General features: G+C 45.3%; 1 protein-coding gene across 1 annotated transcript; it reads right to left on the bottom strand.

Annotated features, from left to right (window-relative positions):
* Window positions 1-1,203: 1,203 nt before the first annotated feature.
* LOC139817223 (uncharacterized) lies at window positions 1,204-26,176 on the bottom strand. Its single transcript, XM_071785140.1, has 2 exons — window positions 21,373-26,176; window positions 1,204-6,357 (listed from the first exon to the last, which is right to left on the bottom strand). The coding sequence occupies exons 1-2, from the start codon at window positions 24,726-24,728 to the stop codon at window positions 6,195-6,197; spliced, it is 3,519 nt and encodes a 1,172-aa protein (XP_071641241.1). The 5' UTR covers window positions 24,729-26,176; the 3' UTR covers window positions 1,204-6,194.
* Window positions 26,177-27,993: the final 1,817 nt, after the last annotated feature.

The raw sequence follows: 27,993 nt of genomic DNA, 5'->3' as shown, positions 1-27,993 counted from the left end.
GCCGAGAGAGTTTAAATTTCCGTTCCCGCAAATTTTATAGCGTTCGCGATTCTCGTCAATATAGCGAATCGCTGCGTAACGCGAATTCGCACAAATTCTTCGTGAAATATTGCATTTGGCGTTTAAAATTCACCAACAACATGGCGATCCATCGTGTCTTTAGGCTAATTCGGTTTTAACATAAATTTTTTTTATTAAGCAGTTTGATAAATCATTGCATACTTTCTTTGTAAACTTTTTGAATTTTTGCAATATCTTTAAAATTGAAGAAAATATAGTACACGAAAATGTGCTGTGACGTCATATCTTATATAAGAAATGACGTCATACCCTTTGAAGTTGCCGTCATCAAAGAAACTTTAGCAAGCTATAACTTTCTCAAATTTAGGTTTTTTTAAAAAATAAAAAAGCACTAAAAATCGGCTTAGATTCTCTACATTAATTATGGATACCGCTTAATAAAAAAAAATGTTAAAACCGAATTTAGACCTTTTCGCTTCTCGGTCGAATTTGATAGGTTTTTTTCTGAGCGAAGTCATCGACGGAGCGCTCGCGTATAGAATGAAGTATAGTGAATTCGATTCTCCGTTGCTGTTTTTCGCGAGTTTATGCGCGAGTTCGCGCAGATATATCGCTGCCGATAATTTGCACTTTCGGGATCCTCGTCAACGAGACCGTCGATGTGACACGAATTTTTCGCGCGCGAATTTACATAAAATATATCGTCCGCGTTCGATCATCCACTCTTGCGCTGCTTCAGATCGCCGATTCGCCGTCAATATGGCGGCACGACACCGGTCGTTCTTGCCGTGTGTTGTCGACGCGTATATAATTTCGTTAATTCGCCGGTGAACCTGGAATTTAAATCAATTCATCGTGCTGAATTTCTTAAGAAACGGATGGCTGGACTTGAAGAAATGTCGCAGCGATCATCGGACGTGTTTCGAATCGAGCTATACACACAGCTGAGGACATCGAACAGACGCATCGATCGCATATTTCTTCGCGGAGATCGGCAAAAACGCAGAAAGCGGCGATAGATCAAGGTAAGTGGCAGCGATAATCACTCCAGCAATTATCGTCTCCTCCGGTTGGTGCAATGTAACGATAAACTCGCTAAAGACTTAGGTTAAGACGTTTAAATCGATTTGGAAAAATCTCGGGATGAGAGGAGCTATATACATAGGGAGAACTCTCGAGAGATAATTTTATAGGAGAGACACACGACACTGCGGTGTTCTCGTATATTTACAGATTATTCATAATTCATAGTCAATAGTAATTATATATATATATATAATATGTATATATCAACAAAATAATATTTTAGTCATTTTTATGTCGCTAATAAAATCTAGAGGCTAAACAGTCACAGGGTCTCGATCATCTAAAAGTTGGTGATGTCTGCCTAGCCGCGGAACTTCGCGTCACATCCGCTCTCTACCTAACAATAAATAAACAAACAAATACAAATTTATACATTCCGCGCGCGTTACCGCGCTAGTGAGGGTAATAATGATTAATATCGTACGCCACAGTCGCAGGTAACGAGATATATCATCTCACGACGATCCTTTCGTGACCTACGTAAGTCACGAATTAATTCTGGTTCTAAGTCGCGGATCATAATTTGTCATTAGCACCGTCTGGGTTCGAATATGGAAAGAATAATGAAGCGTGAATCGATTAAACTATAATATCTAAGGAATATGCCGTGTTATTTTTTCCCCGCAATCGACATTATTCGTGTGAGCTCTAGATTTTCACAAATTTTTCAATCGTAAAAGAAATTGTTTCTTTACTAAAAGAAGATTCGTTAAAAACGTTCGTAGAAGGTGAAACGCATTTTTTTCGCGTTTCACACGCGTAAAAGTTCCGCCCGATAAAGTCTCTCGCGTGTCGGTTATGCGTTATAATATAATCGGATTTTATATTAATTCAGCCTTGACCCCAGGCTTCTGCAATTAAAACTTCCTCTCGAATTGGGAACGAGGTAAGGGAGTATACACTGCAGCCGACTGCGTCGCGCTCGAGAAGCAATTTTTTTTTTTACTACCGTCAAGTCTCGTTCTCGCTGATAGTCTTCTGCATGGCAGCGCGCGTATATCGCCTTACCGATGGCGAAACGGGGACAGAACAGTCGTTGTCTTTGTTTTTAACCGCAGTATATAGTGTGCCACGCGGTCTGTTGTCGTTGGTCCGTTTGTAGGTGTGTTAAAATTGCGGCTTCTAAACGGGGTCGCCGCGGACACGCTAATAACCACCGTCGCATTTCCGTCGGAATTGGAACGGCCGATGCACCGCTGGCTGGCGCTGGGGACGATCGCCTCCGCGTTATCTGCGACCGTGGGACGCAAAATTGGATACGAAATTGCATCGTTTCTACTTTGCACAAACAGCTGCTGTTCAGCAGTACTTCAGCTCATTCCGATTAATCCGTGATAATTAATACGTCTTTCTCTCTATATCGCAGTCGCGGTCGTGATATAAATATAAAGGAAGGTTTCTCTCTTTCTCTGTGTGTGTAAGCTCGCGCGCGCATGTGTGTAATTAATTCAATGCTTAGTTATTGGCTCGACTAATTAAATGATTGACAATTCTCTCTGATCGTAGTCGCTCTCTGGATCGTAGCTCCAGCTATGATATTAAAGTTGGAGAAAGAGAATTCCCTCCACGATCGTAAGCCATGTATCCCACGCTGTATTAAATCTCGGTGTCGGATAAATGATACAGTTGATACGCTTCATTGCGGGTTGTGAGATTCAATTCGACGTCTCTTATAGCAGTTTTTATCGTTAAGTCGTACGTGGTAATATCTTCGTAACATTATTACATCAAATATTTGAAGTCACGTGGTTTTGAGAAAGAAAGAATATTATGAAATATATCTATAGGATAAAATTTTATCCTCTGCTTTATGCTCCGTTTTAGCCTTTATATTTCTATTGGAGTTTTCGCCACGCCTAATTATTCGACATACGGTATTGGTACATGATATAAATTAATCCGAAGCTCGAAACATTTACAATGTCACGGGGATACATATTTCACGGGTGGGACCGCGGAATTTGGTTTGACTATATAACGTTAATCCACGTCGGAGAGACGACTCGAGGTAAATCCAGCATGAGAACTGCGCCAAATGGTGCGGCGAGTCACCGCGCGAGGAATTCTTCTCGTCGTGGTTACGCCGGGGTATCGGATTTCGACTCCGATAAAACGGTAATCGGTATCGCGCGCGGCAGTGTCCCGTGTATTCGTGCGTTGTCAACGTGCACGTAGCGTGGGCAACGCTGTCTTTTTTTCGGGCACGCGTGTACAATACACATCGCGTATAAAATACCTTTTCCCTACCTATAAATGGACTACCTACACGCATTCGTCGTGGCCCTCTTTTTTCGCCATCCTTCGTTCCCCGTTCGCTTTTTTTAACTACCGAATAGCACCTATTCTCGTCATATATACTTCACGCGCTACGCACACCTCGCGTTCCCGTTTTCTTATTTTCTTCCGCTCTTCCTCCTGTGCGCATCAATCCTTTGTTTTCCTAGATATTTTCATGTAATACGGAAAATACATACATATAGGATACATACATAAGTAACATGTAAAAATTAAGCGGTCTGTCAAAAATTATTTTCACATCTTTTTGGCGAAAGATGGATCGTTGTACGGTATTATACCTGTCGGATTGCAAAGGATCGATGTGCGCTCAGTCTGTCGATGTGATCGCCGAGTTTACACCGGCAACGACGAGCCTTCCATTCTCTAACGTCGAATTTTGAATGCGAGTAACGGCAACGGTATTAGATAAGGACTGCACGTTTACATAATAAATGACCATCGGAATACTAAAGCGTGACTATTTCGAAATGGCTGGTCTCTAACATTATTGTGTCTCTGAAATTTTCCGGTGCCCGACGGAAATAGCCCGCGCGTATACCTATACATATGCAAACGATAAGCGAGTTAAACAGTCGTGATCAGTTTTTGATACTTTTTAATTGTCCGCGATATTTTTAACCGGAATAAACTGGACAAACCGCATTTGAAAGAATTATTTTCAATATCGTCATTCATCGCGCGTCACACATAAAGAAATAATATAAAAAAAAGAAAAGAAAAATATGGAAAAAAAACAATCGTGTAAAGTTTCCAGATTTATCTCGAGATATAAATTCAGTTGACGTGCACATGTGCGAGCGTTCGTTTCTAAAATCGTAAATTTCGTCGCGCTATCGTATATGAGGTATTACATAAAAGCGCGTGTAATATTTGTTCTATCTAAGTAAACGTTGTCCGTAAGCGATTAAGACTTCTCTTTTATGGGTGGTATTATCAAGCGATGTGAAGAAACAATATTTGCAAATCAAATTGGCAAATAGAAACAAAAAGAGACGCCGACCAAAATAAATAAATTAGTGTTGACTTTAATTCTCCGTGAAATAGAGAACTGTATCGATAGATTTGTAGGATAGCGCATTTACCGTTTGATACTCGGCGTTTCGTAAAAAATTTAACTCAACGGAGAGCTACGAGATTTTTACGACGGAAATTAAACGGCGAAGAATCAAAACTATCGGAGCGCGGAGAGCTTAAAACGCATCGTCGTTAATTACGCAGATGGAAATTGATCGCTGCTTGTGTAAACTCGGCTCCGTAAGTCGTGGATATAAATATTTGATCGTGACGCAACTAATTTCTACTTTGCCGAGATCGGGGGACTAGTTACGATCGCCGTGACGCGCAAAAATGGAAAATATTACGCGAATGCATATTCTATTAACGTTAAGTCGATAACAGACTGTACAAAGTAACAACTGGGATAACAATTAGCGAGAGCAAAAGAAATTGCACTAAATAATACAAAAACAATTAAATACAACTTTAAATATAAAACTGTATCTATAATGAACAAATTTGATTACTCATCCTTTTATTCGCTAAGAATCTAATTATAAGTCTTATGATCCAATCTCTACCTTCTCAAGAAGTAAGATTACGTGACGTGCCTCACGCATAGTTTCGTTTTAAAAACTCGTCTAAATAATTAGTAATAGATAAACTTTAGCCTTACTATTGCAACAGATAACACGTACGAAACAGAAAAGCCTCATCACGGCGTTCGCATGTCATTGCACTTGTGTCAAGGGTTTTTTCTTTTACGGGGCTGTGTGACGATGAGAGAGAAAACCGCGGAGTTTATACCGTAGAAGCAGTGGTGTAGTCTTACAAAAACATCACATCAACGAGTCCACATCGAGATACTTGTTCTTGGTTTCCGTTATAATTGCGTATCATAGCAAATTAATCGCGTATCGGTGTTCTATAATTTGCAACCTTATCATAATTAATTCTTGCTGCGTAATTCTTCACACTTGCACATTTGATGTGTACATTTTTCTTTCATACTGGTCCTACGGCTTGGCATTATATTCTGCACAGATATGAGAATACATCTTTTTGTTCAGTACAAAAAGTCCAACAGAAAAATATATCGACTCGAACTCGCGAAGAAGTTTGCCGAGTTCTTCAGTCAAAATAGATTACCTCTAATCTACTTTATTAATTGGTTATCGCCTACGTTCGCATATGATTTTATCACATGATTTACGCCTTTATATAATTTACGAATGTTCATCGAGTTTACTAGGATCGCGTGTCGTATAATTAATCTTTTAACGACGCCGTCAGTCTCGCTCGTATATATTTCATCTCATTCTTCATTATCTCGCTAATGACATTCGTAAAAAAAGTATCATAGCTTTAAATCCCGAATACAAAATTATTCAACACCGTTCTCGATAAAGTATAGTTTCTGAGATTGTCATTATTATTTTCCATGTATAATTTATGCGCATACAATAATTTCGAATGTGACGTATATGTATAACAACAGGCGACTAACGACGGGTTAAAATAAAATATACGAACGGAATCGATTCGACCGCTTCGACTACACCACCGCGAAGGGGGAAGGGCACGCTTCGGCGGGTGTCGTCCAGCGGTCATTCCGCGAAAGTCCTCGCCGGCCGGCGTTTCTTCATTCACATTTCTCCGCCTCGTCTGCGTGAGCAGCCTTCGGCGAGTAGCCGAAACCGCGTAAGAAGTGGTGTCGCGGTGTTCCTCGCTGTTCCTTTCTTCTCAGCCTTTCAGAATTGCTGGACTCGCAGTCAGGGTCAAGGTCACGGTGGTCAAGAGGCGAGAGTGGTCCTATGCCAGGAGGCATGTTGCTGCTGCTGCTGCTGTAGCTGCGACTGTGGCGGCGGCTGCTGCTGCTGCTGTTGTAGCTGCGATTGTGGCGGCTGCTGTTGCTGTTGCTGCTGCTGTTGTTGCTGCTGCTGCTGCCTCTTCTGGCTGCACACATGTAACAGGGTGGCATTTTATTACTTTGGTCGACAAATACGAATATTGATGCGTAGAGTATATCGCTGTATTTTATATATTATCCGCGTTATAAAAAGTTACGTTTATATGTAACTTTTATAATGTCATGGGCCTAGTTTACACCGATCTCTGGATGTCTTGATACGCGTATCAAATAGTATATTTGAACTGATCAGCCAATCAAACTAATTTACTACTTATTTATTATTTAATACGTGTATCAAGTGATCAGTGTAAACTAGGCCATAATTATTATTGAAATGTAAAGATTAATTAATTATATTGTTAAAATATAGAAGATGTGATGGAAGATAAAATCGATGCGATATAAAAAAAGAGGAGGCATAAAATAAATAATTTTAATGCAACATAATAGCAATATTTTTTGTTATTTCTCGCGGAATAACGCGCCTAGTTCGTCACAGATAACGGAGAAGATTCGGATCGTCTCCTCCGACATGTATTTTTTCCTCCGGACACGCACGTGCTCGGTGCGTTGCTTCTTTACGAAATCAGTTACGAAGCCACGAATGCGCGGAATTATGCGCATACCTTCGCGAGGCTCGATATTCGCGAGGATAACGCGGGCGTACGTATATAGTAGCTCTTTTCCTGCGACGAAAGAACTCTGGAAGATGCGAATCTCTCTCTCTCTCTCTCTCTCTCTCTCTCTCTCTCTCTCTGCGCATAATAGACACGCGCGTCGCTACAAAAATAACGAATATCGTCGTGTAGTCATCCAGTACGAGCGTCACGATGTCCACGTGAGCGAGATTACGGGCTTTAGATTAGTAATTATAACGGAATGCAAAACTCGTGCCGGTGGTTCAGCGCCAACCGGCAATTATTCGACTTCACAATTTAGAGATGTATCTGTATATCTTTGTTAGCGAATGCGTCAATACATCATCGATAACGACGAATCTTGTTAGAATGAAACTTATTAGGAGACGTCACTTTTCCAGCGACAGAATACTTTCATCAACATACATGTAGGATAAAAATATGACTCTTTAAAAAAGAACGATTTCTCGGTTAAGAAAATAGAGATTCTAATTATTCGAGAGATTTAATCTTTCGAGAAATAATTTTTTTCGCAGCATTACCTTGGAGACCGGTTCTCAGTACACTTTATTGTCGACCCGATGGAAATTTCCTAGCCGTTACTGTTATCGTGAGACGGCTCGGCTGTCAGCCGCACACATAGTTCCTATAATTACTGTAAGCAGTTTAAGAAACCGATTTTTTTAAGAGTCGAGCGGTTGGCTCGAACAGTTGTTCAAGTCCAAGTCCATTAAATTTCAACGTCTGTGCCGCGACGTCGCGGCGTCGGTTTGTTGCGTTCGCGAATGATATCGCAACTAATCCCTCGTGTTAGCAACCGCGGCTGTTATCGCGGCTCGACGTGCTGCACGCGTCGGGAGAGAGATCAATTAGGACGCACCGCTTAATTAAGAGCACTTTTCCTACATCATAATGCAACAATAAGCAAAGGTAATCGGAACAATTACTCGCACGCGACCTCCTCGACGCTGGAAGTCGCGCGTTACCCCCGGCCACACCGGCATATGGCGCATTCTCACGGCGTGAAAGAAACGCACGAAAGAAACATAGTAGAACGGCTTGAAAAGATAAGGGAGAAAGAGAGACTCGCCTTCCGTTTACGCTGCCGAGAGACGGTGCACCGCCGCGCGCGCGGAGCGTACGTCCGAAAGCGCTCTCCTTCCGAGGCTGTAAATAAAGCCTCTCACGGCGTCGAGAAATAATTACATCCTTTCCTTAATAGTCGCTTTTCTTTCGTTTCTGTCGAGACACAATGTGCATTTTTTCGCCATGATTGCAATATCCACGAGACGGTATAGTCTCTACGCTTGGCAACGCGACGTTATACGAACATTCTTCGTAGGGTCATGCCACTCATGCCGTGGACAGGCTCGCGGAGATCGGCCATCAGACAACGCAATAAGACGTCTTATGTCCCGATTTTAGACATTATGTTGTCTGAGCGGTGGTGGTCACCCGTTTTCCCGTCTCCATATTTTTCGGGCAGAGATTTAGATATTCACGCGAAAAATTTATTGTCGCGCCTTCCTTCCTCCGAGAGGGAAGGGACATGCGGCTCGTCGTAATTAACGGTCACGGTGCGGTTGTTTGTAATCCCGGCAAATTAAACGAACGCGCGAGGGGCTCAAACAGGACAGGACAGCAGGCTGAAAGTTGTGCGCACAAAGCGGAGCGCCTCTCGCGAGCTATTCTCCCTCTCTGAGCGAGCGAGCGAGCGAGCAAAACTTTTTTGCGTCTGACTCGCGCCGGCGACTTCTCCTTGTATAATGAGACGCGACGGTGAGGACGCTCTCCTCGCGCACATTCAACGACGATAATCTATCCGCTGTGCGCTCGCCACGATTTGAAATATAGATGGCCGAGTTTCAGAGGCGCCGTGAACGATGTGTCTCGGGGTCCCGTCTCGTCTTTCTCTTTCTCTCTCTCTCTCTCTCTCTCTCTCTATCTCTCTCTTTCTCTTTCTCTCTTTCTCTCTGAAACGGGTACGGCGACTGGCATATGAAATATGAATTCTCGATCGAAGGCGCTCCAGAACTTCGGACTTTATGTCCGACACGCAGGAGGGATTCTCTCTTTCTCTTTCTCTTTCTCGCTCTCGTTCTTTCCTCTAAATGGGCACGATAGGGGTGAATGAGTTCGGTATCGACTGGATTACTGTCGCGAAAACGTCGCGTCCGTATGAATAAAATTCGCTCGTGCGATGAGTAGCGTCTTAAGTCGTTTCCCTTCCTTTTCTTTTCGCGGTGAAGGAGACATCACGGCCGGCTATGTTGATTATAGGTCGTCTTTTTCTTTTTTTTTTTGTGTCCCTGCAAATTATGGTTCTCATACGCGCCATATCGATCCTATTTCCGTTCTGACATGTACGCACGTGGACGTTCCTCTCAATGATATATTTAAATCTTATACCGTGCAACGAATATTATCGAATATGTCAGAGGTAGACGAATATGCAAGTATCACGTATGCGACGCGGGAATATTTAATGTCGCGTTTACGATTGGACGACTTTTGTCATCAATGCGGTGCCCCCGATTAAACTTTGCCCGAAGTGACCTGTTTCGTCTCTTTTAAGCATCGGCGATGACAATTAAGACGCACCGACACTCAGGAAAGTCATGAAATATTAAGCCAACCAATAATGAACTATATTTTTCTGGCTAAGAGAGGAGTTCACCTGTTCTTTTTATTAGGAGATATCGATTCTATACGTAAAGCGTCGAAAAATTGAGATAAATATTCTAATTATAATCTCTGGTAGATCGTTTATGACTTATTATTCGCGGAATCAATTATAATAGAGGAGCAAAAATTACTGCAAACCTATACAATTTTGTGATACGCACTATGTATCTCACGCTACATTCACAGAAGAATAGAAGTGTTAAATCAACACTGATATACTTGTATACACGCAAGAATATATAATCTTTTTTATAAGAATTTTAACTTTTTATTTGAACTTTTTTTTATATAAAACTTCGTTATTATTAATTATTTAACTATATATATAAATGACTTTATTCAAGCAAGTTTTCTTTGTTTAACGCAATATAATCTCGAATTTCAAGATTATATATTCTTGTACAAATATATCAGTGTTAATTCGACACTTCTTTCTTTCTGTGTTAAATTTGCGAAAATCTGCTCTTTCATCCTTTCACGTGTATAAAATTGAATTCGCTTTGTAAATATTATTATCAATATAATATTATAAGTAATATTTATAATGTTGCTACGTTAAATATTTGAGAAAGATGTAAAATATGAAATAGGGAATAGTGAGAGACAATCGGATCCACGAGCGGTAATTATAGCGCAATCAAAATTAGTCAATACATATTCAGGCGTTTCGACAGTTTCTTTGTGTCATCTTCAGCGTGTAAACAAAATTAATATACATGAAAATTACAAATGATATAAAATTAACGGTTAAAAGCGATAAAATGATATACTCGATCGGTCGACAAGCGCAGTCAAATCAATAAAATAATAAAAACCATACGAATGTTCAGTAGTCTGTCAGGCTGTGCAGGAAAGTTTACCGGACACTTATTTGAACGTTATTGATAGGTTACCAAAAATTTAGATTCCTCCGTTGGTAATATTTATCTCCACCGTTAACCCATGTACACACCGCTTTTATTATTTTAACCTTCTAATTTCCACCAACGCTTCACTGACTCACGGCACGTCAGAGTGACAGGTACATTTTAACACTGCGACTTTCTGTTCTGTAATGCTCCGTAAGTAAGAAATTGGAATTGTAATCCTGTAGATTTTAATATTGATACATTACGTTATTTAATAATATATTGCAACTCGCTTTAGAAAGGACAATCGAATTTGAATCTCTCCTTTCTTCCTGGTCTTCCAACTTGGGAGTTAAGCATCAAAGATGCGATCAATTCGGAGCAATTGCATACTGGCACGTCCACAGCCTGACAGACTATTGAACATTCGTATGGTTTTTATTATTTTATTGATTTGACTGCGCTTGTCGACCGACCGACTATATCATTTTATCGCTTTTGACCGTTAATTTTATATCGTTTGTAATTTTCATGTATATTAATTTTGTTTACACGCTGAAGATGACACAAAGAAAGTGTCAAAACGTCCGAATATGTTATTGATTAATTTTGATTGCGCAATAATTACCGCGCTGGCTCCGATTGCCTGTCACTATTCCCTATTTGATTTATTCAGGAGAGCCTATCTTAGTTTATTAAAATATGAAAATAACTTTATAGTCTATATAGGCCTGTTCGTTCTAGCTGAACTTCTTGCACGGCTCATCTTTCCTCTTTTTCTTTTCACGTTGGAGAGGAAAAGAGAAAAGATAAACCGATGTTCAGCTAAAACGAACAGGGGCTCGATTCTTGAATTTATTCGCAGGAGAAACGTATGCGAAAATTCTGCTCTTATAGAAATGCTGCAAATTGATTGGTTAAAAAACGAGTGAGATTGCCTAATAACTTCCCCCGATTTACTTATCTCGCGAAAGTATGCACATGTGCGGACGCTTGTGTTTAGTCTGAAAGAAACTTCTGAACTTTATTTGGGAAAGTTCGCGCGCGCGCGCGCGCGCGTATAAGGGAGAAATATGTACACAGAATGGTTGCAACCGCGTGAATGCCGTGTTGAAATTTTGATGAGGGCTTGGAGGTAAGGTGTTCCTGATGGGCGAAATGTCGGCCGAAACTTTTGTGCCATTTACCCTAAAAACGTCAGTGGGTTTCATCACCGCGCGGAGAACTTCCGGCCAGGAACTTTTTCCTTGGCAATGTAAATTTCTCATTGCAGGTCACTTAATACGAGCACGAAGTTCAAGGACATTCGTCGATTGACAAATAATAATCTCATAATCTGTTTTTGGATTCATTACTGGAAGTTAATGATTCTAAGACTTTTCGTATTCCACCATTTATCATTTTGCATAAATTAAACGAGCTGTTTACTTGTACAGTGATAATAGAGATCATGAAGTCAAATTATTTATATCCCAATATATACAACTTAAATTATGTTTATTTATGTAATACATATAAATTATATACGTTAAATAACTATGACTGGATCAAAGAAATAGATTTTGTATATGCTCTCCACGTAATATAACATCATATAATTATGTGTTTTTTATATTTCAATAATATATTATTCATTATATTATAAAAATTGTACAAGTGTAATTTTTTAAATCCTTATAGCCTATTATAAATAGCCCACTGCAGATACGATAAGAGATAATATCCAAAATTGGACCTATTTATTTAACTGTATAAATTGTTTTAACATTTTCGGTTGCGGTTAGATCGAGGTTAGATGGTTATTGAGGTCATCTGTTGATAAGCTAAGTACTTTTTCTCGTGTCACTGATCGTCTTTCCAGCTAAGCCACCGTTCAGTCGTGCGAGGTAAAATATGGGTCGCTTTGAAAGGAACGTGCATTATTTAAATTATTTTATGCTGTAGATAATATTTACTCTCAATATCTGAGAGGCTATAGACATAGTTAATACATATTTATTATTATTATTATTATTATTATTTATCACCATATAAATATATAATAGAAATATAAAATATTTATAATATAATATAATATATATATATATATATATATATATATATATATATATATACACAATATAATGTTAATAATTTTTAAATATTTTGTTCTTCAACTATCCGGTCAATGTTAACTTGCGCTAAAAATTTAATTTTTTGAACTTTCGCAAATCAGATATTTGATTTGCGAATCATTGTTTTTGGTAGATACGAGACAATAGACTTCGAGCAAAAAGAAAAATCATCTCGTACTCTTTTATCTCGCGTATTCGAAAGTATCGAGTGCGTACCGGTGTGCTCGCTAGTCTTTGTGCTGTAGTACGGATCCTAGCATTAACCGAGACACTACCGGTACTCAGCTCGTAACGACTCTGCAGCGACGAGGACGATCGATCGAGGTGCTCTCGGTTCGCACGTGCGCAGATTACGTGGTTCTCTCTCTCTCTTTCTCTCTCTCTCTCTCTCTCTCTCTCTCTCTCTCTCTCTCTTCCTCCTCTGACTTTCCTTTATCATCCTCTATTTCTCTCTATCTCCGTCTCTTCTACCCCATCGTTCCTGTCTCTCTCCTCTCTCTATGCTACCACACAACCACGTCACTTGCACGTCGAGGTAAGCCTAACGTAGCTATCCTTCCATAGAGTCACTCACGCGCTCACGTACATGTACGCACACGTACATAAACACGCATGTACGTGCACGCGCGTATACGTGTCGATACACACATCGATCGGATAGGCGAGGGTGTGCGATGTGGCTTCACGGTGGTGCCGAATGCCTCACAAATCTTAATACAAAGGGTGGTGAATACATACGTCCGGCATAAGAAAAGCCACGTGGCCACGTCAGCTCAACACGTGCATACCAGTCACCCTTGTTTGCAAATCGCCTTTCACACATATTATTCAGCAATTCAATGTTAATCGCGAAGGTCAATCGATCTTTTGTTTAATTTGATTTAAATTCATCATTAGTGTACGCGTTGCGTACGAAATACGTCATAGAGAAGAGATAATCCCGGGTGATAATGATAATCTCCTGTTATATTTTTAAAAGCAGCCCTGGGGCTGCTTCTGAAAATTTTCTGTAAAACGGATTTAGTACATCGCAAAGGCTGTATTACCTTTACCTAGAAATACGGGGATACTCGTTTTCTACGTAAATTTTCCTCGCATTTAAGCACACGATATTTCCCCATAAGGGACGGAGCGGAGATCCCCTTTGGTTTTACATCAGGCGATACAGTTTTTTCTAATGAAAAAAACGATTCGCGTCGTCGACGATCAAGCTCACTGTCTTCAAATGTTCAATTCTTCCTCGCTTTACAATCCCCTCCCTCGTTTTCATTTCATTTCTTTTACTTTCATCGATCGTCGCGTCTCTGACATCGCGCAACGGCATTGACGCAATGACGACGCCAATAAAAGAAAAAAAAATACGGTGGATGATAAGACATGTTCGTTCGTTTTTTTTTCTTTCGAGTTCGCTTGTGTGCGCTCGCGTACGTGCGTCGAGTTCGCGTTGTCAGTACGAGCGAATCTTTACCTGGGTTGTCACGATTTCACGTGATGGTGACGTTAATCCACCCGAGAAAGAAGCCACGTGAATCAAGCGACACGCGCTATCCGTGTAATTCCCGACTGTCGTTCGGGCATAAGTCTCCGAGTGAATCTCCGCGAACGGGGAGACCCGTCAGTCTTGTTCGACGGACGATTGAAAAAGAAAAAGAATGGATTGTTTGCGAAGCCAATAATTGCATATAGCGATAATAGAACGCCGGTGCTGAAAGCTCAAAGTACGGCCCAGGTGAGCCGAAATAGCCCATCTTGTATCTACAGCCATACTTTGCGCCGGCTATACATAGACATCGATCCGCGAAAGATTCCACGTCGGCCGTTCTATGGCGAAACTAAAATCTCTGGAAAAAAAAAAAAACAAAAAAAAACTACCTACAATATGTCGCGTGCGTGTTATTCGTCGCGGAATAAACGCTGCTCCGATTTTAATTATTAAACGGACACCTGCTTTACGAATTGTTGGAAGGAATCGGAGATGTCGACGTAAATTTGTTTCTCTCCGGTGTTACACGGTGGTTTACGTATGCTTAAAAATTTAATCTGAATAATTGAAATTTTAGATTTAACGTACAGAGCGAGAAGATAACTCGCGAATAATCCTGCACTCGCGCGATGCTACGTTTTACGTTAATTGTAGCCGGTATCTGATTTTCTCGTGCCTGTGCATTCGCGATCCCACATATGCTCGGCATTAGAGGGACGCATTTAGCGCCGAATGAACACAGAACACAGGCCATTGTTCGCGTCGTGAGAGTGTGCGTCGTGTGCGTGCATCGATCCGCGAGTGCGGCCGTGTGCTAATGAAGTACGAATCGCTGCGGCGCAAGGAGCGATGGCACGTGGCGACGTGGTCGCATGCGTGTTCCCGTTCCGCCTTGGCTCCCTCGTTGCGTAAATACTTACAAGGTCGCGTGACAAAGTTGGCGTCATCAACCCGGCCGGATTTTCCGACAATCCGCGTTGTCCGCTTTCCTATTTTCATTATTTTTTGCGCCGCCGCACGCGAATGTCTAACGTCTCTTATAAAACTTAAGAGCGGACGGCCGTCCCTCCGGTGCTAAAATAAGAGACAGAAGAGGCTCCGAGTGTACACCGTTAATGAATAGTACATCGAACGCGCGCACTCTCGAGCAACAGAACTCCTTACTCGACTCCTTAGCGAGGGACCGTTGACCGGGTAAGCGAGGAACGCTTCGCCGATCGATTCTGCGCTCCTCGCATAGATTTCCATTTCGCCTACCTGGTCTATCTTTAAGTCACTTATCCTATATACGCTCGACGTGACGTACTCTCGTCTACAATTCCCTGATTCCCGTCGAACGAATTTAGATTGTCGTGCGCTTCGAGTTCACCGTTTCGTCCGACTCTATGTCGTTACTTTCAGTCTCGAGTTGTCTCGTTCCGCGTCCTGTTCCTCAGAAGCGACGGAACTTGGCGGCCAACTTTCTCCCGAAGTTATCGATGTTGCGCGATTGTTGCAATTCTACTTTCTGCGAGAATAGTCGCGTTATAAGTTGAGTTCTTTTCTATGACGTATAGTCTCCATTTTGCCGGCTACATTCCTCGATAGTATTTCGGCTTCATGGGCAATCGATACTTCTCTTGTCAAATATGCATGGAATATAAATGTGATTATTTTTTCTCTTCAGCCACGAAATCTGCTTTTCATTCACCTCCTTGTGCAACAATTTTCGTTTCCTTTTCTTAGTGAAAATTGAATTGTTTCCTGTAAATCATTCTAAAATGGCTTCCAAAATTTGGTACTATCACCCTTTCGTACGGAACGAGCTGCGATGTATGCGCGCTTCCTAGTGATCATCGATCCGCTTTTAAAGGGGCGTTCACATTGGCGATATATACCTATGGCTGGCGTTGTTGGCGGGGAGATGCAGGGCGGCGAAGAGATAGTAGAGAAGGGGTCTGCCTGTGGCAGTCCCAGGGGACCAATGACCCCTAGGCTCGATCACTGTGTCGCGATGCTCGTCACCGACACGGACGACTTTACAAGCGACACCGCAAACTCGGGCAGCCCGGATCGCGAATGTTCGAAGCGAGTTATCGTTAGGCAGGAGAAACGGTGAGCCAAAGGCAATAAGAAAAACGGATAGAGGAAGCGAGCTGAAGAAAGTGAGGTAACGACGACAAGAGTGGACAGAAATAGGGGAGGCGGAAGGAAGAACGAGAAAGAACGAAGGAACGAGGAAAGGACAGAGAAAGGATAGACAACGCGATCGTATCGAGAAACTGAAGGGAGTAAGAACGAAGAGGAAGAGAGAGATAGACAGACAGACAGAAAAAGAGAGAAGAGAACGACGAAGAGCCGTCCTTCGACTTTTTCTTCCTCTAACTTTAGGTCGTCTTCTTCAGCTCTTTTCGCTCGTTCTTGATCCCTCTCGCTCTCTCTCTTTCTCTCCATTCGTTTTCCCGATCCCGTCTCTCCCTTTCTCGTGCGGTTTCTTCCTCTCTTTGCAGCGGGAACGTGGGCGTGGACGTGGGCGAGGTGAGTCTTCAGGGCCGGCGAGCGTCGGCCGATCCCGGACCGGACGTCTCGTAAATCGTGCGGACCCTCGGATTCTCTCGTCCTCCCATCGACAGCTACGTCCCTGCCGATCCAATTCTATGGCGGGAGATCTCCTCGGATTCCATCGTAGAGTAGGACGGAATCGGGCACAGGAGTGCGCAATACTCCGCGAGAAAATATCGCCGGCTATTATATCGTAGTTACGAGCGGATGCGCGCGAATTCGATTAACTCGGCCTTTCGATCGGGATCGAACTCTATGAAGTCTTCGAAAAAAAAAGCATCCGGATCCGGACTCGATCGAACGGTTGCAAGTTGAAAAGTTTAGCAGGTAGTACTATATCCGACTATATCCGGATATATATTTAAAACATATTCGTGTAATTTATAGATATTGTGTATAAATACTTGATGGTTTCTTACTTCGCCATTACGATAGACCTATGCTTATCAATATATATGTGCCATTATACGCTTCTCAAGATCGCTTATGATTTATTCCATCTACCGGCACGTAAATTAATTATACGAAGGGCACGGATGTGCGACCCTTCCCGCCGTTTCCTGCGTATCGATTCGTCGTTACATCATCGAGAACGACACCAGAACTGTCTGTTATTTTTTAATTATCGCTTGATTACTCGACGTTGCACGAGCGTCTCGGGCGCTTCTTGCAACATGCGCAGAAAGTCTTATCAACGAGTGATGTACATCCTGTTGATTTACAAAGTTGCACGACGAATACTAATCGGAGCGATACTCTCTCGAGATGTATTTTTGCGACGTTTGCCATACAGGGAATGACGCGATTATGCAAGCTAATTATGCAAGAAATACCGCCATATGAGCAAATAATGGGAAAAATATTGTCGCTACATGCGCTCGATGTAACTCGAAGATAAGGTATCGTCTTTTGCTTACGTAAATAGTGCACTTTTTGTCAGCTACATTTCTCTCACATACGTATTATATACTTTCTCCAGATCTCTCTATTTTTTATTATAATATAAAATCAAATTAAAATAATAAATAAAGTCAAGCTCGTCTTTGCAAAGCAACTAGAAAAGACTTGGGACATAAAGCAATTAGAGCAAGTAATTAGAGATTAAAACAATAGCGCTTTATTATCGTTTAGCTGTCGGAATGCGTTTCGATTACACATTGCAGCTAGAGTCTTTATCAGCCGACAAGAAATATCAATGAATAAATAAATAACGTAAATCGAGTTAGTTGAAACGTATGTTGAAATGAGAAGTATGTATAACAAATATTGAAATAAAATGAAAAGACAAGAACTAATTTAACTCGCTTCGAAACGTTCCGACAGTTAAACGATATAAATCGCTATTGTTTCAATTTCTAACTACCTCCTTCGCTCGTTTATTATCCCATGTCTTTTCCAATTAACATCATATTATGTTTTGCATGTAATGGAACTAAAACCCACATGTTGTTCAGCGGAGAAACTTAAAACCTGAACTGCAAATTGAAATCTAACCATAACAGTAGGTATGAATATTCCGAGAAATATCAGAAATATGAGACGATTCTCTCGGCGAGATCGTTACGCCGGAATAACAAATTGATTTCTCCCACCCTTGCCTCCCTTTGACCGCCCGCCCGCCCGTTTGCTCGCGAGAGGGTTAAACCCCGGTGAAATTTTTGCTTCCTGTCCGGCGTTTTCCCTCCTCCTCTCCGCGACCCTCCGCGCTTTTGAATTCCCCGTGCCCTGTGCGCGATCGATGAACGTGTTCGTGTCGACGTCACACAACGACAACAACGACGACGAGGGCCCTCTCCTCTAATGCCTCTCCCTCTCATTAAAGCCGTCCGCCCGCGCTCGGCGTCCTCGTCGGTGGAGAGTAGCATCCTAATGCTATTTACACAAGTGCCTCTGCCGTGGCGAAAGGGCGTTCGGGACCCCGCGCCTTTCGAGGCCGTGGATGTGGCACACGTAGCCGCTGGTGCTCGTGTTCACGTCGCGCGGAGATCGCGCGATCAAGCACCGTGTAATCCCAAACGCGAGAGAGACCGAGGGACTTTCCGGCCGGTCTCTCTCTTTGTCCCTTCTGAGAGATCCGCGTCTGTTAATTGCCGACGAAGTCCTTTTGTCCCTCGCGTTTCATTAACGAGACACGAAGAGATTTAGCGCAAGCTACTCTCCCGGCCGGGCCTGGCGAATCGATAAACTTGCGGATACCGATTTCCGTAAACGTTACATCAGTAATTTCTTATTTCGTATCCATTATTTATCACGAAGATGTCAAAACAAATATAAATTTAGAATGTTTTTATTGTCTATCTGTTGAAAAATATGTTTTCATGTTATACGAATAAATATCTATTTTTGATGACGATATTGAGAATGGGAAATATATTAACAGCGATATATTAACTAAAGTTTATTGCAACGTGACATATAGTTATAATTTTTCCTCAATGAGGGGAAAAAGTAAACAAGTAGAATTTAGACGTCACTTGAAGGACGAATGAGAAAGTCGTGGTCTTATACTGATCAAATTAATACAAGGCTGATTTATCGAGGCAGCTTCCAAGCTTGCCAAGCGGCCTAAACATAATATAAGTAAATGAAGTAATCCTTCACGAATAACGACGTCGGAGACGTCCTTCCTGACGTGACCGGTGAAGAGAATTAGCATACCGTCACCGAATAACCTTATCCTTTCTACCCACGTATTGTTATCGATCCTTCGAATCTATACCCGAGCCTATGAATCCTAAATATGCGGACTTGCGCAATGGTACTTTTCCATTGTCATCGTCGTCGTCGTCGTCGTCTTCGTCGACGTCGATGTCGAGCTTGCGAATTAGGCATAGACAAACGAACGTAGTACGAGAAGCGTTGCCACGACCCAGTTTCGCATTGTGCCAATGCAGCCGATCGTGCGGCGGAGCAGGCGATCCTAATTAGAGAAGTCTCGATCGCCAATTAGCGATCGAGAGCGTTCGCCGCAGGATCGAGAGACTGACGACTTCCTGATTGAGAGTTCCTTGGTAAGACGAATTGCGCGTTTCCGAGCGAGCGCTGCCAAAAATTTCGGTGTACGCTATACGCACAATTTCGGGGGTTCTATTCTAAGCTGTACTCGAATAGGTGGCGAGACGGTTGAACGCGACGCGGAACTTTGTAGAATTTTGTGGACAGTGAGGATAAAAAGGGTCGATCTCTCGAACACGAACGGCGAGAGAAACGGAACTTTACGTGAAAACTTTCACTATCGCATAGCAATTACTTTTTTTTGCGAGGCGTCTATTTTTGTTACCAATTACGTCTAACGACGGTCATCAATCCTTCCTCGGACGCCTCCGCGGGGGTTGGTATAGTAGGTCATGCTCGACCTGTCGACGTAGGAGGCGTGATACCAAGGCGCCTGTCGCGCACGGGCGTACGATCTAATTTAAATATTTAACAGTGTCGATGTACGTACGACGTGCGATCGGTTCGTTATAAGCTCGAGTGGCAAGCCCGAGTGCGGTGGAGTTTGTTAGTCACGTCGCGATAGCGCGCGGTCGCTACGTCGGTATTAAGATGCAAATGAACCCCGCATCGTCGCACCGACGACCACAGTCACCATCGCGAGTCGTCGATTCCACCTAGGATCAGCGAGTCAAACGGAATCGCGAAGCAGCAGTCTCTCTCTCTCTCGCGCGCCCCGCGATTCGTATGCATAAACATGACGAATCTCTCGGGGGTGTGCAGACGGTCGATATAAATGATACAAATTTAATCGTTCTACGAGAGACGGGGACGGCATTTCACATGCGTGTGAACATGTCGCCGGGTGTTAATAGCACGGAAGGGATCAACGTGTACTTCCTGCGATCGCGCCCGTCGACTCCGACGTCGATTTTCTTCCAAACATCATCGCGCTTCGTCTCTCTCTCTCTCTCTCGCTCATCTCTCATCTTCCGTGTCCGTTCAACGAAAACAACATTGTTTTCGCGCACCCGGTTCGTCACGATCGTTATTAAGGCCGACCTATTTACGCGTGAGTTACGCGAAGCATCGATGTGCCACTTTGTTTATTTTTTTTATATTTCCTCCGTTCACCTCTTTCGCTCTAAATATATCCGAAGTGCCGGCCGCCTCGCTCCGTGCGTTTCAGCGGATATATTGCGCTCTGAACGTTTGATTATATCAAATACCGCACTAGCGTAATTTATATCGTTAGATAACTCAGCGGGGAAAATGTGTAATAATCATCATTATCGACGCTTCGTCCCGATTATCCTCGAGCGGTCTCAAGTTCATTAGTCGCCCGTAATTTTCTCAGCGCAACTAATTGAATTGTTTACTTCGAAAGAAGCAATCGCGTGATTCATATTGAACCGTATTAATTTTAACCGTGTATTTTTTATCGAAATTGTGTTTCTTTAGAAATCTACTTTTCAAATAAACAGATTTTATGAGCTCTTTTATCTTTTATGTGAAACATTCTAACATTATGTAAAGAATTCTAAGAAAATACTTGAACAAGATATTTTCTTAAAAAATTACGAATAAGTTTAGTCTTTGCACACTGAAGTCTACTTAGATTTCAATCGATATTTCTACGTTTCTTTTATGAAATTTAAACTTTTTTATATTATTATTTGGCGGTGCTATTTGCATGCTCAGTCATTTTGCTTTTTCTCGCTTGCCAGAGTCATTACGTGAATCAGCAAAAGAAACTTGAGACCACGGTGTGAGGTAGAAGGCGAACGCAAAAGCAAACGTAAAAATGAATGGTTACCTGCCGAACAACGGATGCCATAGCTGCGATTCATCCGGCGAGCTCGCGGTAGAGCTCACTTCCGGCTCCTGCTTGAGCAGTCCACTGCGAACTCTAAGCAAGGGCGAATAGGGGTTGACGCGCGTTCGCCCGCCGTTCGATAGGTCTATGGGCTGCATCGGCATCAGCGTGCAGATCGGCTTGCAGCTGAGTTTGGGCCTGCCACCAGTGATAATGGTGCGGGTGAGTCCGCTGCCTCTCACGCCATTCCCGTTCGTCGAACCGGACAGTCCTTTGTTAACGGCACCGTTAAGGGCGACTCTAGGTTGCTGCGGTGACGAGTGCCGCGACCTGGCGACCGGGCCTTCGCCGTGGTCCAGCACATGCTGCAGATGCGCCAGCGATATCACTAGCAGATCGGGGTCCCGGAGAAGATCGGGCCTGGTGAGGGCTTCGGGCAGCCTGAGTTCGGGCCTGCTGGACAGTAATTTCGGTATCTCTGTCGCCGGCGCGGCAGCCAAACCTGGCAAATAGTCGCGAGGTACTAGGAGAGGATCGGGAATCAGGTGGCCGACAGTCTCGATTAGTTCGCGAAGCTGTCTGGCCGGATCCAAGAATTTGTCCATGCTGCTGGACGTGGAACAGATGATCTGATCTTGATCGGTGAAGTGGCCCCTCGTTTTACTAACGGTTTTTTGGTAATAGGCGACCTGGCTCTTTTGCCGTTGTCCAGTCGCTGGTTGCCACTCGGCGGACATCGGTCTCTTGGGCGCGGCGCGTTCCGCATAAAAGGTACTGTGGATATCGCCGCTGGACATTGGCCGGCCGGAGTTTCTCGCCTCCTGACTGTGAACGTTCAGACGTTCCTGGAAGCCGCGCTGATTAGTTCTTCTCACGTTCCTATCGATGCTCGAGTGCACGGGTCGAGAGATAGGCTGATCGACGCTCTGATCGGACCGGATCGGCACTATCTCCTTCGCCTTGTCATAATCCCGCGGATCCGCGCAGCTAGACGAGGCCAAGATGCTCTTCAACGTCAATTCGCTTTTGGCGTCCTCCGAGCAGGAAACCGAACACGGCGGACTAGGAAGTAACCTCTCGAGATATGCCGACGACGGTCTCCTGGACGCGGGAGAACAAGGAATTCCACTGGGCTGCGGCGAGACCACGGTGCCGCGGGATCGCAGCTCCTCCAAGACCTGCTCGTCAAAGTGCTCGAGATCTTGATATTTACCTTTGGCCTGCGCCTCGCTGTTTCTACCAGAGCCGATCCAGGCGTGATCGCTCTTCGTGTTCTCCAGCGGGGTTTTGCGATCGTCCTGATTGCTTCTGGTACCGGGCCCGTTATAGTAATCCGCGTCGATACCGTCGTACGCCAGTGAATCCGCCTTCTGCTGTCTGAGATCTTCCAGAACTTGCGAGTCGCAGTCGTCCTCGTCTTCCTCCTCGTCCCCGTCCTCCTCGTGGGGAAAGCCGTCCACCTTCATTTCCTCCGGATACACGTCGGCCTTGTTGAAACTAACGGTGCTCTCGGGCGACTCGACACGATGCTTCGTGTTCGGCGAGGCTGTTAGCTGGCCGGAGACACTCTTGTAGCGGTAGCTCGGTATAACGATCGATAGACCCGGCAGATTGCGAGGGGAGCCGTCGCGACCAAAGTCGTTCGCGTTCTTCAGCAGCTTCTCGACACATTCCGCTTGAGAATCTGGCGATCTGCTCGACGAGGATGCCTTTGAGGGTGGTCTCGCGGGCGGCGCGATCGGACTCTTACCGATTTCAGGCGTGTGGGTCCTCATTACGGACACCGAGAGCCCCGGCGTATTCCTCAGGGCGTCGAGGATCTTCGAGCTGTCGTAATCGAGCTTCATCGGCTCGCCGGGCTCGTCCGGCGCCTCCTCTTCCTCAGTCGGTATGCTCGGCCTCCACGTGACGAGAGAGTCCGATCCGCATTTCGGTCGATCGAGGACGAAACCGCCGTCGGCCTCGGCGACTTTGCAGGAATTCGCAGTCGTCTCGGCGTTATTCTTCATCGAGAGCAGCCCGAGATTGTCCTCTACTCGGATTTTCTTGTCCTCTACCTCCTGCAGGCAGCAATCCTCCAGGATCTTTTCTTCGTGCACCTCCAGCTTATCGTCGATCTCACCGTCTTGGTCGACGGCCTCGGTCTCGTAACTGGATATGCTCCTCGTTCGATCCTTCATATCGTCGAGCTCCGTGTCCTTGACTTGCTCTCTCTCAGCGGATTGCTCCTCGTCGAGGACCTCGTAGGTCTTAGTGGAGTCCACCGGTAGATCGGCGCTGGGAGTATCAGTGGCGAGAACGGGCGAGGCCGTGGCGTCTATCATGTTCAATATGTCCTGAATACCCGCCTTGTTTATCCGATTCGATTTCTCGCTATTCGCCTCCTCCTCCACCTCCTCGTTGTCCACCTCTTCCTCTCTTTCCTCCTCATCTTCTTCCGCCACGGTGCTCTCCTCGTTCTCCTCGTCCCGCTCGCTATTTTCCTCTATCCGCTTCGCCTCACTCGCCGTCGCGTCCTTATTTCTCGTATGGTGAACGATATTTTGATGCGTGCTCTCGGGGAGTTGCGACAGTTGCAGCAGTTCCAGCACGACGCGCGGCTGGAACAGCTTGTCCATCTGCAATCTCTGCAGGTTGATCCAGCCGTTCAATCTATCCTTATTCTTCAAGCTGGACAGACGATCCTTCAGCTTGCTTTGCTCGTGATTCTTACCCTCCTCGCCATTTTTCTCTCCGCCCTCGTCATCGTTAATTTCATCGCGCGCCCTCAAGGGAGAGGAATATCCTCGTCGATTCGTCTCTTCATCGTAACCTCTTCTTTCCGCTTGCTTCTTTCTGCCTGCGCCTTCGCCAGTAAGCAAACCGTTCGTCGTGCCGTTCGGCGAATACATTCGCGGATGGCATCGAAGGGAGCTCGCCGTCGCGTTTGCCGGTTCTTGGAGACATTGCTTGCCGTTTTCCTTCTCGTCGTTGGACGAGACCGAGGAGGCCGGCGATGTGTCGGCCATGCCCGGCGTCGTCTTCTTGCAAACGGCGGCTTCGGCAATCGCGTACCCGTTGGACGTGGTGCGCGGTATCGAGCGCCATCCTTGCGCGGTCTTGGTGAGCTTGATGCGATTACGTTTGTCGTAATCCTCGCATCTCACCTCGACGATCCTCTGCTCGCGCTGCGACGCCCACAGGAAGATCGGGTTGATCTTCGGTCGCTTCTCCTCGGGCTCGTCCAGCGTCTCGTCCCGCGGCGCTTCGTCCCGGACGCGCTTTTGATGCTTCTGATGATGATGGTGGTGGTGGTGGTGATGATGGTGGCGTCTTTGACGTCGGGGCACTGTGCCCCGCGCAGGGGCCCCGCTCATTACTCCATTCAACGAACGGTGATTACTCTGTCTCTCTCGTCCGACGGAATCGCTTCCGGTCCCCCGACTGCTGGCCGATCGATCGATAATGACTTGGGCGACGACCGGGCGGCGACCGTTATTGAATTATCGCAACCACCGCGTAATGCGACACGCGATTTTCTTTACGCGCGCGTATCACTTGCCTACGTGTGTGACTTACAATTAGTCTCGTGGTTCACATATTTCCTGTCGCGCTTCCGCACGTCGCGGCGGCGTACCTCTTGAACGTGATCGCGACCTGGCGTTACCGGACCGGTTACCGTTCCGCGCATCGTAGACACCCGGTAGGCGCGCGCGCGCGCGCGAAACGATCGCGCGGCGTGTGGATCGCGCGGATTCAATCGCGCCAGACCGAAACCCCGGAGACCGTTCACCCGACTCGCTCCCGCGCGATCGATTCTCAAGGCCACCGCGCCATTGTCGACCCGGAACGAAGGTTCCGCCGCCGATTCGGGACGAGTCCTGTCGCGACACCACCACCGCTTTCGTCCCTTTATCGTCCCGACGCGGCTGATGCGAGCTCGTCGACGTCTGCTCGTACGTTCCCGATCCCGAGCTCGGTCGCGCCGCCGACGTCGCTGACGCTCGCGGGGTCGCCGGCGTTCATCCGGCTATCGAACCGTGACACGGCGCCTGATGTCGCGCCGCCAAACAGGGATACGCAAGAGTGACACGGGCGCGGGCGTCGATCCTCATCGAAGCTCGTTGCCGCGGCGCGTCGACTCGCACGAGCTCGCGGCCGCTGACGACGCTGGGCACCGAGCTCGACCCATCGACCGGCCGACGAGCCTCTCGCCCGTTCTAGCCCGGCTACAGCTTCTCGCCTAGGTGTTTCTCTCGAAGCGGGGTGTTTCTTTCGAGGAACGCGAGGGGACCGACACCACGAGGAAGATGAAAACGTGCCGGGAAGTATCGCCAAGATCGAATCGGGGTGCACACCTCCCAACTTGGCGAACGATCATGCGATTCGCAATCCGTACGTTCCACTCCGCGGCGGGGTATCCCGCCACTTATATCCACTTTATATCCTCGGTCTGCTCGGTCACTCGCGCTTACTCCACGCCGTGCGAATTCGGAGCACCGCCGCCGCGTCCTGGGATTGTCATCGATGACATAACACACGGTGCGGGCATAGCAGGCCGCCCACCGGTTACACGCTACAGACGGAGTCACTGCCTGGGAGCTACTGGCGGTCTGGCGGTGGTGCCTCCTCGTTGCCTTCCTCTACGCCGTCGCGGCCGCGGCCGCCGCCGCCACCGCTGCCGCCGCCACCGACGTCGTCCTCGCCGCCCCCGCTCCGCGGGATCGCGACGCAGGTGCGGCTCGAGCGGACGTGCTCTTGATATATCGAGTTATAACTGCAGGAGAGGAGACCGCGACCGCACGCTCTTCGATTAGGGACTCTTCAAATGCATCCGTTCGCCTAATTAGCCTAATAGGTACCTTCGATCTTGAACATTTTTCTTAATACGTAATTTGTATTAAGAAAATATTGTATCTTAACTCTTTCAAGCGGTGGGATCTTCGGATCTCTCTCCATCCACAGTTTGGTTTAATAGAACAAAGCTAATCATGTTATTTAATAAAAATGTCAAATATTCTTTTCATTCTATATACATATAAGTACATGGAAAGTAAAATATTTTGCAATAGATGATGTACCTCCAATATTATAAGAATATCTTACAACACTGTCAGCATCTTTTTAATGAATGATATATTCTGAAAATCTTTGAGAAAACTTTCTTTTTTTAAGTATATACACATTTTCATTGACGTCGGTTCGCACATGCAATTTATTAAATACCTCTTTCTAGCTGTATTAAATATACATTGTACTTTCATTATAAACTAAACGTGATACAGAGTGAAATTATAATAAAATTCGTGTTCGATACTCGGGACTTTGGAACAGGGTAAGGTGTAGATAGCGACAGCACTGGTAGGCTCTTATCCCTCGCCCCGAGGCAGCGGCTCGCGAGCGGAGTACCGACCGTGAAGAGAGGAAGAGAGACAGACAGATAGAATGGTGGAGATAGATAAGGTTCCAGCGAGAGATAGATCGGGAGAGAGAAAGAGAGAGAGTGAGAGGGGGGAGGGGAGGGAAAAAGAGGGAGAGCGCCTCTGCACTGTATATGCACGCGTATACAGAGTGTACCGAAGGTAACATCGGCCACAATAGCGTCGATTGATTGCTGAAGGTCGGGAGAAGTTAAGCTTTTACGATCGCTTAATCGCCTCGACGACATCGTGTCGTACTCCGCGAAACAAAATCCGTCCACCTCTCTCCCACTTCTTCGTTTTCTCCCTTGTTCCAAATCCCTGTTGCATAATGCGTATGTGGATGCACACGCCTATACAGTGTGGATCGAAGATATCTAGAATGGTTGCGGGGGGCAACGCTCCGGTTGTGGCGGAAGCTCCGTTCGCGTCGGAACTCGAACTTTACGAGAAGTATGAATATTCTATAATCGGGAGATAACACGTTAGTGTCCATCTTGCTATCTCGCTCCCTTTTTTAAAAAATAATAACTCTGATTTATCGCGAGCGTCAAGGAAATTTATATTTTTAGTTACTAATTAATGGGGTTCGTATACGATAACACAACGCGATAAGCTACTTATTTTAGCTTAATTTTCGGGCGTAATATGATACGAGCGTAAAGGTGATTAAGCAGCTTATAGTTAATAGCTTTATCATCCTCTTCATTTTCCTTTTTACAAGTTCTTAGCGTCTTTTAGCACATTTTTTTTAGCGCGTGCAACCTGCGCGGCGCGAACGCGATGGTATGTCGGTGGGAAAGGGCGCCAACGAATAAATCCGAAGTTGATATCCGCCTCTCCCCCGTGTCCACAAATCGTGCACACGTGTCGCCAACTACCGAACCACTCCACTCCGGTCACTCCGGAGTAAACCGGCGCAATTCCTTCGTGCGTTGCGCGAGGGAATCTCGTAAAAGGGCGTGCGAAAGGGACAGATTTCTCGGCGCGAGCAACGAGGATATAGTTTTCGATAGACAAATACCTTCACGCTAAGTGCTTCCAGTGAGGGGGACCCCGAATCGCGTTCACCCCAACACCGCGATACGAGCGATCGAGCGAGCCAACGAGAGAGCGAGAGAGAGAGGGATGAAGTCGGGTTCTCTCCAGTAGGGGAAAGGGCCACGGCACGGGGCCGAAGGGGGAAAATATTTTTATTAAAAAGGGCGCGTGGAGCGGGAAG

Source organism: Temnothorax longispinosus, chromosome 1, assembly GCF_030848805.1.
Source record: "Temnothorax longispinosus isolate EJ_2023e chromosome 1, Tlon_JGU_v1, whole genome shotgun sequence".
Taxonomy (NCBI): domain Eukaryota; kingdom Metazoa; phylum Arthropoda; class Insecta; order Hymenoptera; family Formicidae; genus Temnothorax; species Temnothorax longispinosus.
Note: the sequence above shows the minus strand (reverse complement) of the source record. Positions and strands in the feature narration are given on the sequence as shown.

What these genes read in the sequence shown, in the direction of transcription:
- LOC139817223 (XM_071785140.1), bottom strand. Translation starts at nt 24,728, where the DNA reads ATGAGCGGGGCCCCTGCGCGGGGCACAGTGCCCCGACGTCAAAGACGC. An exon ending in TGGCATCCGTTGTTCGGCAG is followed by an intron (nt 6,358 to 21,372) that starts GTAACCATTCAT and finishes ACATGTGTGCAG; the next exon opens with CCAGAAGAGGCAGCAGCAGC.